The following is a 14,396-nucleotide window of genomic DNA, read 5'->3' on the forward strand; positions in this document are numbered from 1 at the left end:
TCTGTCAACTCCTCGGAGTTGCCCGGAATAATAATTATCATCAACACAGACCTCCATGGAGTCAGGAGACTCATCATAGGAGTCTCTCTCCTACGATGGGTTAACACTCTACTCTCACATGCACAGCTCATTGTACTACGACTTAAATACATCTACTGTTCTTGCACTCACCACACTCTCAGGCAATACATTTCAATCACTCTCCATGCAAAAAATTACTCCTCACTCCCTTGCTAACACCCATTTTATACAGCTTCCAGGGATGACTCTGCATCTCCAGATTCTATGAAAAATCTCCTCCACATTAATCTGGTAATTACCCCTTACCAACTTATGTCTCAATAACATCTCACCTCTTCCTTCAATAACACTACTCCTTCCTTTTTGCTTTGTCTTTGCAAAAGACAACATATCCCCAACCATGTCTCACTTATAACAATTTTTGGGTGAATGAACTCTATCAACACTACAATTTCATTCCCCTTTTTTCGAATACGTCTGGTATTTGTAAACATACACTAGCTTTCTGTTTCTATAACAAGTCCCACTAACCCTGCTTCTCGGATATGATTCTACACACTCCATTCCTGTCTCTCAGCACTGATATTATACCCCTCCCTAGATCTAAATATCACCCCCACATCTTTGACTATCTTCTTTCTTGTACACCCACACATCTACTCCTGAAACCATCATCTACACTTTTCATGCAGTGTTGCCCTGTCCACTGTGGCCTCCCCTGTTTCCCTGTCCACTTTGTGTTCTTTCTCCTATTTTTGTGTCACTCACCTCTTCATTCACAAACTTGCCCACCTTACTCTCCTGCTCTTCCACAATACATCTTGCTTCCTCATGTCTTACATTCACTTCAATCATTCTCTCTCTCTCTCTCTCTCTCTCTCTCTCTCTCTCTCTCTCTCTCTCACACAGCAACAGTTTTTCCAATTGACTCACACCAAATCCATTCAAATGTAGCCCATCATTTGATTATACAAATTTATACAGCTTTGTCTGCCCCTCAAGCTCATCCCACACATTCACAAAATGAACTCCTTTCTCTGCACACACACAGTTCTACTAGCATATCATTCAAAATCTTTGCTTGCCTTCAACTCATTATCATACCTGGGAAACATGCTGACTATCTTACCTACCAGAATATTATCTTTCACTCTCCTTAACAGCCTCATGACATCTCTCCTTACATTTTTCTTGCTGCCAGTCAGATCATTTGTGCCAACTACCACTACCAACTCTTTTGCTCATGTACTCCTCCAATGCTTCAACCATCCTGCTCATTCTATCTCCCAGAAAACAGACCTCATTCACAACACCTCTTATCAAATCTCCATACACTGCAACTCTCAAATCATTTGATGTTTCAAATTTTCTGCCCCATTCTTCTTCACATTCCCATGCAAATCTGTAATTCTCCTCAGTTCATTCCTCATATGTTTAATCTCTTGCCTCATCTTTGCCAACTCTGCTTTTATATCTTGAATTAGTTTTTAAGTGCCATTTATGCCAGTCACATTTTCACTGACTTACAATCCACTGTCTTGCTGCTCACCACCACCAACTTACCGCTGGATCTCATATCGCTTATCACCACTAACTCACTGTCATACCATTACTGTTCAAGCAGTCAGCTGTACCATCATCTCTTGTAACTACATCCACGATCTTTTGCCCGCTACTTCTTGCATTCAATGCAAGAAGTAGCGGGCATAGATATCACATTCACGGCATCTCATCATTTTCAAAGCATCCAGCAATTGCATTCATCTTTTGTGCCATCTTACATTTCGCTTGCACTCAAAGCACACAAGAAACAAAAAATATAATAAATACAGAATTATAGCTACAATGAACACCACCTACCAATCGCAGCCATCATACAATATTTAAAAGACTAACTATTGCCAAAATCACACACAAAATCCAAAATACTATCCATTGTATCCAATGAGGTCATCTAAAACAGGAGAATTACATTAGAGAATTAAAGATGATAAAGGTGACATGAAAACTGAAGAAAAAGATATCCTTGATGTATGGAGTAATTACTTCAAAAAATTACTAAATGAAACAAGCAGTGACAGCACAGTGGTAAAAAAACACTAAACAGGCATGCAATCAGGAATACATATCCATACTTGAAGTAAAAAAACCATCAAAAGTCTGAAATGTAAAAAGGCAGCAGACCTAGATGATATTAGACCAGAAATGATCAGGTATAGCAGTATAAAAGTCTCACATGATGTCTCTATTCTAATCATCTGGAAGATGATTGGAGTAGCTCTCATAATACCCATATACAAAAAGGGAAATAAAACTGAATGTGAGAATTACACAGGTATTTCCTTACTGAGTGTCCCTGGTATGATTTATATAAAGATACTTCAGAAATGGTTGAGAAGGATTGTTGAAGGGAAGCTTGGTGAAGAACAAGATGGATTCAGCCCAAATAGAGGCTGTAAGGTTTAGATTTTCACTTTACAACAAATAGCTGAAAAATTGTGGGAATATAACAAAGATCTGTATTTAAGTTTTGTAGACCTGTAAAAGGCACATGACACAGTACCAAGAGGAAAGCTATTCAAAACGCTATAGTTATATGGTGTCAATGATGCATTATATTAAGCAATTGTTAATCTTTATTTAAGTTGCAAGTCAGCAGTTAGAATTGAAGGAAGTACAGGAAAATGGTTTGATATTAAATCTGGTGTCAGACAAGAGCATACGTTATCCCCTCTGTTATTCATTATCTATATGGATCACATTATGAAGGAAAGCAGTATTAAACCTGATATCAAAATTGGAGATGTTTTAATTAAGATGATTTAATTAAGAAAATTAAAGATCTTCAATAGTGATGTTAAAGCCATGTTATTATTATATGAATCAGATACAAGTAATTTTACCTTTACCAAACAACACAAAGCTACATTGAAAACTATTTATACAAAATGTTCACATAAAATATCAAAAATATTTGGGTCTCAATGTATAACAAAAAATGAATTATGTAAACTAACTGAGCAAAGAAAGTATTACCAATTAAATAAAAAAAAGCAGATGGAGATGGATTGGATATATACTGAGAACGAACAGCAGAGTTTCCAAGAATAGCTTTGACATGGAATCCCAAAAGGCAAAAACTAAATCAACTTGACAGAGAATGACAGAAAAAGAAAGAAAAATGGCTGGTTGGGAGCACAAGAAGCAGAATTGCTCATACATGTATAAAACAGAAGTATTTGGAAGAAACAGATATCTGCTTATGTGGCACAAAGATAAGCAAGGATATGCGTAGTCCACACAATCTCACAGTGTACCCCATTAACAGTATCTACCTGGATAATAAATAAATGAAAATGGTGTGGCAATTTTGGAGTGAGTAAACAAAATTGTATTCTATATTGGCTTAAATCAAAACAAAATGATAATAATACAATGATGAAATTCCATGCCAGCTGAGGCACTGCCTGATTAAACAAGTCCAAGTTTAATCAGGCAGTGGACAAACTACAACTGACATCAGTAGAATGAAAAAAAGAGGTGCCATCAGAGGGAATAAGAAGTGGAAATGGCAAAAGAATTAGAAAAGTACCATGTTGGTATAATTGGTATTATTAAAAAGCAGATGTTGTTCTAACCATTATCAGATGCTATATTTAGACAATAATGAACAGGAAAATGAAGGAGTAGCTATAATGTTCAACACTGAACATAAAGATAACCTTAAATGGCAGGCAGTATCAAGTAGAGTGACATATACAAACATCAAAGTGGAGACTGGACAATCAGATTCATTTGTGCCTATGGTCCCAAGGTTCCTACTGAAGAAGTGGAGAAATACAAGTTATTAGAGAAGGCAACCACCATAAAGAAAAAGAAATATGGTCCTTGATATAAATAGACTAGGAAATGAACATCAAACACAGAAATGTTTTTGAGAAAATTTGGAAGAATGAGCAAAGCTAATAATAATGGAAAGTAATTGCTGGATTTCTCTTCAGGATGTGGAGTAGTCATTATCATCATTTCTAACATCATGCTTCAGCATAAAAGACATGCAAAAATTCACAGGGAAAGAAGACAAGAAATAAGTCCCATGGATTATGTTATTATTGGTGGATAATGTCATTTGAAATATGAAGCAATCACCATTTAGTTTTAGGAAGGATAAAACTGACTATCATACTATAAAGAAATCAAAGTCAAGCAGCTTTCAACTGTAACCTCAAATACACAAATATTATTCAAGAAAAAAAAAATGAATGCGTTTAAAGACGATAACTAAATCTCTTGGAGACTCACTGACAGAAGAAAATTTTGAATGGATTCAATCAGAGCCATGTGATGAAATCCAAGAGGACAAAAAAAAAAAAAAAAAAAAAAAAAAAAAAATCAGAACTCCATAATGGACTCAAGGAAACGAGAGGTAGTCATAGAAAAGAAGAAAGCATATTCAAAGTTACTGGCATGACAGCTTGTGCTCTGGAAACATACAAAGAAAAATATAAGAAAGCAAAGCAACGAACTTTAACATTAGCTAAAGAAAAAGGTCATGTGAAAATTTTAAGAATATAGAAAATATCAAGAAGATGTAAATCAAAAGGCAAAAAAGATTCTGGAGACTGTTGAAAAAGCTTAGAAATGGAGGAAAGAGTACAGTAAAAGGAATCAGAGATGATTAACACAATATGAAAACTAAAGATCAAGATATAGATGTCTGGACTAATTACTTGGAAAGACTGCTAAATGAAATAAGTCAATGAGAGCAGAGGTAGAAAATATTCAACAGGAATGCAGTCAATAACACATTAATACTTGAGGTAGAAAGTATCATCGAAAATAAAAGGTGGGAATATAGGTTATTAGGATCAGATTTTCACTTTAAGGCAAAAAGCTAAGAAATCACAGAACTATAACAAGATTTGTAGTTCAGTTTTATAGATTTGGAAAAAGGTATATGACAAGATACCAAGAGAAAAGCTATTCAAAATGCTATAATTTTAATGATGTAAATGGGACAATATATCAAGCAATACATAATGTATAGTGAGTTGCAAGTCATCAGTTAGAACTAAAGGAAGTACAAGATGATTTGATGTAAAATCAAGTGAAACAAGAATGCACATTATCTCTGCTAGCATTATCATCTATATGGATCACATTACAAAGAAAGTGGCATTAGGCCTGATATCAAAATTGGAGATGCTAAATCCCAGCTTTTTGTGCAGATGATGTTATACTTCAAAGTTCTGTTACAGTGGAAAGAGTGCAGAGTGTTAAAAATGATATCAGGATTGTGGAATACTGATTATGAAGAAAGATTGAGAATTTGTAGACGGCAGACACTAGAAACAGGAGAAAGAGGTGATATGACTTAGACTTATAAACTTCTGAAAGGGTCATACAGAATTTCAGTTGAAATTTTTCATTTTATGGAGGGTGGAGAAAGGACAAGAGGGCATCCTTGGAAGCTAAGAATAAATGCCACTAAGAGGGCAAGGGCCAGATTTTTTTCTCATAGGGTGGTGCATGATTGGAATGGATTGCCATTGGATGCTGTGTGTGCAAGCAGTGTGAATGAATTCAAGAATAAGTATGATAGCTGGTGCATGTAGTATGTGGCCTCTCTCGACGAGTCCCTAACTCTCTAGAGGTCTCACTTAATAATAAATAAATCTAGTACAAATCTTCAGGATTCCTTAACTACACAGAATAACTGCTATAACCAATATGGTATGAAAACAGTCAGTAAAATGACTATTAGATTTACAGATATTAAATATTTTAGTGACCGAGTTACAAACTAGTATCTGAGAGATACCAAAAGAAAACCTGAAAGACCAGCCTTAAGGTGGAAGACCCAATGATTAAGAAAGTCGGAAGAAAATGAAGAAGAAAGGCCCAAGACAGGAATAGCTGGACTCTTTACGACCTGCAGTCAAGGAGAAATCCTGACTGAAATCACAGGTCCATCAAGGTAATCATCAACTTACAGAAAAACAAATTGTTTCTTTGGCTTACAGATGTTGGACAACTGATATAGACCTTAGCCATCCATGGTATTAGCATACTATAAGTTTGCTTTCACATAAAATTGTTTTCACAGAGATTCACATAAAAAAAAAGCAGGCAGCCTGCTTAATAAATGATTAAGCAGGCTGATTAATCATCTCTCAATATTCTGGCTCTCCACCCAACAGACTGTTGATTCAAACTGCAAACATATATGCCCACTGTGGGCTTTGTTCTTAGGTAAAAAATGAATTTCATTGTCTGGAGTGAGACCACTGCCGTTCTTTTTTTTTCTCTCTCTCTCTTTTTTTTTTTTTTTTTTTTTTTTTTTAAAAGGCCTCTAATAAACGTTTCATGTTTGGTCTCTAGCACAGGGTTTCTTGATTATGTAAAGAGACAAAGTACAAAATAATAATAATAAACAAAATTTAAATTAAGAAATTCTTTAGTTCACCACAGTACTACAGCTTTACAACGTTTCATGATGGGAGTCACATAAAACCTTTTTTTTTTTTTTTGTAGATGTTCTGTTTATATCACCATATTCATAAGTACAGTGGTATCTCGCTAATCCAAACCTCTTTAGTCCGAACCCTCAAGTAATCCGAACTAAAGTTTGAAAGAAAAAAAGTTTTATTTATTACATATTATTTTGTGCACTATTATTTTTATTTAATAATTATTATTTTAACTATCATTATTTATTTTATTATTATTACAGTACAGTATTTTTTTTTCATACTGTCGATTGTACAGTTATATTGTAGGCCTATTTTGATTTATTGTGTGTGTTCATGTTTGCTTTTTTATACTGTACTGTATTGTAGGCATGAATCACCGAATTTGGAATCAAATTATAAATATGACGCTACAGAATGAATTAGAAGACAATGATGATGATAAAGAACTCTAAGAAAAAAAAGTGAAACATGAAGAGGCAGTTGACAGTTTTAATATGATAAGCTTTAGTATAGAATGGGCTAAGCAAAATGATAAGCCATTCCACAAAATTTTGTTGCTAATGCAGCTCTGAGAAGAAGCATTCAAAAAAAGTTTAGCTTCTAAGAAGCAAAAGAAAATCAGCGACTTCTTTTACAAAGAAATAAAAAAATTTTTTGTGTGTTATTTTGTGAAACTTCATTTTGTGTTGTGTACAAGAAAGTGATATTTTTATGCAAATTAAGTTATGTACTGAAGTATGCAATTTTATTAAATTGGAATCCTCAACAATATAGGTACATACAGAACTAAATTTTTTACTAAAATAAACTTGTGTACTGTATTGTTTTTTAAATTTTACATTACAGTAGCTTTTTTTTCTATCAGTTACTTCTTTTATTTATAGAATTAAATTGATGTATCATTAGAATCTGATTATTTTTGTCTTAACTGCTAGTTATTGTCTCTTGGGGTGAAATTCGCTAATCCAAACGAGCACGGTTTTTATTAGTTCAGATTAGCGAGATACCACTGTATTTCCACAAGGACTGTTTCTAATTATCCATATCATTCCTCTACTTTTCTCTAGATATGTAAAAATACAAGCAGCTGCTAATCAACATCTATACACTTCAGTTTCAAGCTTTAACCAACATCTCATTTTCCTCTCTCACTCCATCTATCTCTGCTCCTCTGAACAGCTTTCCTCACACTATTTTTCCAAAGGACCACAACCTCAAACTGTTTAAGAAACCCCTCAGCAGGCTCGGTGTTTCTCTTTGACAGCTAATCTACAGATCTCTTTTCTTAAATAAAAGGGATTTTTCAGCATTTAACTGAAGGCCTTAGTTGGTCTTGTACAGAGGTAGCAGTGTCTTTACTGTCCCATAACTGGGTGTTTCATTTTTCAGACAACTCATCCCAAGTACATACTAAAAATTCAGTTATAAAGTTAGAGTAAATAAAAATACCTGTAAGAAACATGAGAAATATTAGTTAAGTGTTGTCAAAGAGGTAAGGACAACAGATCTAGGGAGGTCACTTAAAGAACCAAAATTTGGAACGGTGAGCAGATTTTAAAAAATAAAAATAAACAGAAGTTATGGCAACACTGAGTTGGAATCAACGATCCCTCAATGAGCTCTCACACTACTGAGATACCCAAGTAGTAACATTGTCAATTATTTCATTTCTTGAAAGTTAATTCTACTGTAATTCTTGTTACTACTTTGGAAAAAAAAAACCATTCATTACTTTATACCACACTCTATAGTTGAAAATAGAGACTGCTGAAAAACAATTTTAACTACTAAGTAGGATGTTTTGAAAATAATTTAAGTCGATATAACTAAGAAAAAAATTAATCAGAATGAATTAATTTAAGTGCACACAGTGAAAGTATTTTCATAAGTGATATGGAGAATACCTGTTTAATAACTAACTTGTTTTTAATTCATCTAGCACTGAAATTAATTTTATGCTTAAAATTTATAGGAAAATGAAAACAAAAACTTATTTACTTACGGATGGAGTTTCCTTCTTTGTCTGTATTATATGGAAAGACAGCACCAGCTTTAAAAAATTCTACAGGAATACTTTCTTGAGTAACATCTGAAATCAAGAAAATTGCAAATGCAAAGCAATATTTGTCTTATTAATTTTACAATAGGTTTTTTTTTTTTTTTCCAGTAAAAAAAATCCACCTTACTAATACACTCATTTTAAACTAAGTGTTGAAAGTGTTGCTCCTCCTATACCCACATACATATGACAGTGGTCTGAAAAGTTCTTGGCCTAACAATGAAAAAAAAAACGAATTTATAATTTCAAAATTATTTTTATTTTCCAACATAATCTCCTTTAAGACTAATACATCTATTCCAGCAATGCTCCATCGCCATTATCCCATCCCTGTAGTGGTTCTCAGTAAGATCTGCAAAATACCCCTCTACAGCTGCAATCGCATCTTGATTTGAAGAAAAACTCTGACTGCAGAGGAAGAGTTTTAGTTTTGGGAAGCGATAGAAGTCAGAGGGAGCCAAATCTAGGGAATAGGGTTCCAACAATTCATAGAGCAGAACCCTTAATTTTCCCATTGCCAAAACACCTTTGGGGGCAGGTGCATTGTCCCGATGAAAGATGATTTTTTTCTTCTGCAAACTGGGTCTTTTCTCACTAATATTTTCATCTAGTCTGGTTAAAAGATCAGAATAATATTCCCCGGTTGTTGTTTTACCCTTTTCAAGATAATTAATAAACAAAATGCCTTTAGCATTCCAAAACACCAATGCCATGACCTTTCCTGTCGATGGAACCAACTTTGTCTTCTTTGGCACTGAACAACCAGCTTCTGTCCACTATTTTGACTGCTGTTTGGATTCTGGTGTGTAATGGTGAATCCAAGTCTCATCGATAATAATAAATTGACAAACAAAATCAGTTTCATTCTTGCTAAAAACACTAAGTACTGTTCAGAGATTTTCATGCGAGTGCATTTTTGATCTGCTGTGAGCAAGCATGGTGCCCATCTTGCACAAAAGCTTTTTCATTTGCAATTCTTCATACAAAAAATCCCACACACTCTTTTGAAATGCCTATAGTCTCAGCAATTTCACGCACTTTGACTCATCGGTCATCCAATACCATATCGTGCACTTCAATGATTTCTGGTGTTGTTACACTTTTTGGATGTCTTCATGTGGATCATCTTCAAGGCTGGTACAGCCACATTTAAACTCAGTAGCCCATTTCTTAATTATCAAAAACAAGGAGAAAAGTGCCTATAAACTTTTATGAACTTAGAATGAATTTCTTTTGGTGTTTAAACCCGTGCTTCCCAAACTTATGGATGTAAAGCCCCCCCCCCCCTCGGAAAAATTAATATATTTCACAGCCCCCATAGAAAAAAATCGTAATACCAACATATTATTATATTTATATTCAATACAAAACATATACTGAATATTGCAAAAATCAAATGCAAATATTACATTTTTAGCATCTTACATGCACATTTGACATGCCACACTTAGTCTTAAAATATTTATAATTTGTTTTCGTTATTTCACGGCCCCTCTCAACAAAACTAAACGCTCCCAAGGAAGCTGCAGCCCACATTTTGGGAAGCGCTGGCTTAAACCTTCTTTTACAAAGAATTTTATAACCACACGATATTGAATTTTATCCATTTCAAGGGATACAGACAACGCTTTTGCTTATAAAAGTGTTGTCTGTATAAGCTGTATAAAACAAACTATCAAGTAGTTTGTTTTATACAGCTGTAGAAAATGAATGACTTACAATTTCACATGGATGCTTATGACAGATGTACAAACTTAGAAAGAAAAAAAAAAATCTTGCCAATAGTGTTGCCATCTATGGTTGAGGCAGAGAACTTTTCAGACCATCCTCATAAAAGTAACGTGGTATAAATTAGGGAGGAGAACTTGACACTATTTCCATGATGACCTGATAACACTGTAGTCAAATTTCCATAGCTGTTAGTAGCATGCAAAGTGAAGTTTTCTGGTAATAGTAAGAATGCAATACATTTATTAAACTAATTATTTACATGCTAATGTTTTGCTAACTCAAGCAAGCATTATCTATGCACTTCAAAGACAAATTGAAAGGACCTAAAGAATAATATAAAAAAATCAATCACTTGTTCATGTTATGTAATGTGAGAGTTGCATTCCTAATAGCAATCTAATTAGTACTTTCAATGAAAAAAGCCAAGGAAGTGCACTAATATTTTTATTCACAACTAGTCCAACAGGTCTATCATAATTCACAGGGTTTTTAATGAACTTAGTTGTTTCCAGAAAAATTACTACTTGACATCAGATTTGCTAAAAGCTTTCCTGTCATCAATCTAATGATATCTATTTTACCAGGCCATATTGTTCTGCTACATTTCTGGGTTGACCATATATTTGATGCAATGGATTTACTCAGCTATATGACATAATTAAAGAAATTTAATTACTAGATGGCAAGAGATACCAAAATATTTTTTAAAAAAAACTATTATTTGAATGCACAACTAGTCTTCTTAGAAGACTTCATCAGGTGCATAATATGAAAAGAGAAATATAACAATATACATTATAAGAGAACAAGAGCTATAAATTAACTTGTAAACATACTGCTGAACATTGAAAGCATTCTGGATGCCATAGCATTGTTGGATGCATTCACATGGGCATGATCTTGTGCATGCCAAAGTTGAATAGCTGAAGAGTGACAATCAGATAGATTATAGCTAATGTTCATATTAAGACGGACCAGATTGTTCATAAATGCAAAAAACTATTTTGGTATCTCTTGGCTTTTAAGCATTAAATTTCTTTAATTATTATTTTTTTTTTTTGAAAGTTTTTTTTTTTGCTCGGTTGTCATCATCATCATCAAATTCCTGCCATGTACCCTCAAGGGGTGTACAGGATATGACAGTACTACATGAAAAAATTACATCATTACTAACTTCCTATCTACAATTTTCCTCCAAATCAGTCTGTTACTTGTCAAGACTCCAACATTATCAGATCTTATATTTCTATCATCTAAGGCACTTTGTACCGTATCAATCCACCTATATCTTGGTCTTCCTCTGGGTCGTTTTCCTGCCAACCTGGCAGAGAACACTTGTTTTGCTAATCTTTCCTCTCCCATTCTATTTAAGTGACCATACCATCTGAGATTAGCTCTGTTAACGCATTCCTGGATGCTGACAATGTCAAGTTCTTTCCTAATATCCTCATTTTTAATATGACATTGCCATTGATGCCATCTGTTCACGCCTCTAATCTTTCTCAGGACTCTCATATCTGCGGTCTCTAGTCTTTGGTCAAGTGTTTTACTTCTGACCCAGCTCTCAGATCCATAAATTAAAATTGGTTTGAACACAGTCTTGTATACAGCTAATTTAGTGTTCCGACTAATTTCTTTCTTATTCCATATGAATTTATTCAATTGACTTCCCACGATACCAGCTTTGCTGATTCTGTTGTCTATTTCTATATTTAGTTTACCATCTTCAGTAAAAATTGTGCCTAAGTAGCTGAAATGTTTTACTTGTTCCACAGGTTCTCCATTCACAACACAGTTGACATTTTCAATGATTCTGCCTATTTTCATCGTCTTTGTCTTTTTATTGCTGACCTTCATGCCATATCTATTACAACAGCTATTCAATTTAGTCAGAGAATCTTGCAGACTTGTAGCGGATTTATTTAGAAGTATAACATCATCCGCATAAAGCAAAGAGCTGACATTAACATCTCCAATTTTGATATCAGGTTTAATACCACATTCCTTCATAATGTGATCCATATAGATAATGAATAACAGAGGGGATAATGTACATCCTTGTCTCACACCAGATTTAATATTAAACCATCTTCCTGTACTTCCTTCAATTCTAACTGCTGACTCACAACTCAAATAAATACTAAGTATTGCTTGATATAATGCCCCATTGACACCATATAACTGCAGCATATTGAATAGCTTCTCTCTTGGCACCTTGTCATATGCCTTTTCCAAATCGACAAAACTTAAATACAGATCTTTGTTATATTCCCATGCTTTCTCGACTATTTGTCGTAAAGTGAAGATCTGATCCTGACAGCCTCTATTTGGCCTGAATCCAGCTTGTTCTTCACCGAGCTTTTCTTCCACAATTCTTCTCAACCGTTTCTCAAGTATACTTGCATAGATCTTGCCAGGAACACTCAGTAGGGAAATACCTCTGTAATTCTCACATTCTGTTTTATTTCCCTTTTTATATATGGGTACTATGAGAGCTCTACTCCAATCATCGGGAATTCGTCCCTCTGTCCAGGCTTTCTGAACTATGCAGTGCAGCCACTGTAAGACTCTTATACCACCATACTTCAGCATTTCTAGACGAATATCATCTACTCCTGCTGCCTTTCCACATTTCAAGCCTTTGATGGCTTTTTCTACTTCAAGTATGGATATGTATTCCTGACTGCATGCCTGGTCAGTGTTTTTTATCACTGTGCTGTCATCACTGCTTGTTTCATTTAGCAGTTTTTCAAAGTAATTACTCCATACTTCAAGGATATCTTTTTCTCCTGTTTTCATTTCACCTTTATCATCTCTAATTCCTTTTACAGCACTCTTTCCTCCATTCCTAAGCTTCTTCAACAACCTCCAGAATATTTTGCCACCTTCTTGATATTTATTTTCTATATTCTTGCCAAAGTCCTCCCATGACTTTTGTTTAGCTAGTTTTACACACTGTTTAGCTTTCTTACATTTGTCTCTGTATTCTGTAAGAGTAAAAGCTGACTTATTTGACAGGAACTTTTGATATGCTTTCTTCTTTTCCTTCACTGCCTCTTTAACTTCCTGTGTCCACCAGGGAGTTCTGATTTTTTTTATCCTTGCACACAACCTCACCACATGCCTCTCTGGCAGAATCAATCAATGTTTCCTTCAGAGTTTGCCACTGAATCTCCAAGGTTTGATTCCTGTTCTCAAACTCTTTCATTTTCATTTCAATAATATTTCTGTATTTTAGTCTACAGTTTACATCTGAGAGCTGCTCAACTTTTATTCGCTTTAAAACTTTCTTACATGTTATTCTTTTCAATATGAAATTCAATTTTATCCTGCTCAAGACTAAATAGTGATCACTTCCAATTTCAAATCCTCTGTACACTCTGGTGTCCTGCACCAGGGAGAAAACATCACTATCAACAATAACATAGTCAATGAGACTTTTCTTATTCCTAGCCTCTTCTCTCCATGTGAATTTGTGCACATTTTTATGTTGGAACATGGTGTTAGTAATAACCAGTCCATGTCCTGAGCAGAAATCCAACAGATATTTGCCATTATTATTAGCTTTGCTCTTTTCTCCAAATTTTCCCAAAATATTTTTGTATGTCTCACAATCATTTCCTACTCTACTATTTAGATCCCCAACAAGGACCAATTTTTCCTTTTTCATTGTGTCAGTTGCTTTTTCTAAAGCCTCAAAAAATTCCTCCACTTCTACCTTAGTAGAACCTTCTGTGGGACCATAGGCACAAATAAGTCTCATTGTCCAGTTCCCCATTCTCATATTTGCCCACATTACTCTACTTGAGACTGACTGCCATTCAAGAAGATTAGCCTCGTATTTTGTGTTGAATACTATGGCTACTCCTTCTTTTCCTTGATTGTTATTGCCTGAATATAACATTTTGTATTTATTGCTCAGAAAGAGCTCACCAGTTTTGGTCTTTTTTGTTTCAGTCACCCCTATTATGTCGATCTGGTACTTATCTAATTCCTCAGCTAGCTCCATTTCTTTGCCATTCAGGCTTCTTACATTGATAGTACCAATCTTTAACTCTGGTGATGTTGAGTTGGGGTTTGTTTTCAGATTTGTTCCAGTAGCTGACTTTTCG

The 14,396-nt window shown here is 34.5% G+C and overlaps 1 protein-coding gene across 1 annotated transcript in view; it reads right to left on the bottom strand.

Annotated features, from left to right (window-relative positions):
- LOC150093127 (motile sperm domain-containing protein 2-like) overlaps positions 1 to 14,396 on the bottom strand; it is a 227,228-nt gene that overhangs the window by 125,293 nt on the left and 87,539 nt on the right. The window contains exon 4 of the mRNA XM_090414158.1: positions 8,497 to 8,583. Coding sequence (XP_090270284.1) covers positions 8,497 to 8,583 — 87 coding nt within the window. The remainder of the gene's footprint in view (positions 1 to 8,496; positions 8,584 to 14,396) is intronic.

The sequence above is a fragment of the Typopeltis vanoorti genome, chromosome 24 (assembly GCF_054136105.1).
Source record: "Typopeltis vanoorti isolate ZY-2024b chromosome 24, IOZ_Tvanoo_1.0, whole genome shotgun sequence".
In the NCBI taxonomy this organism is placed as follows: Eukaryota; Metazoa; Arthropoda; class Arachnida; order Uropygi; family Thelyphonidae; genus Typopeltis; species Typopeltis vanoorti.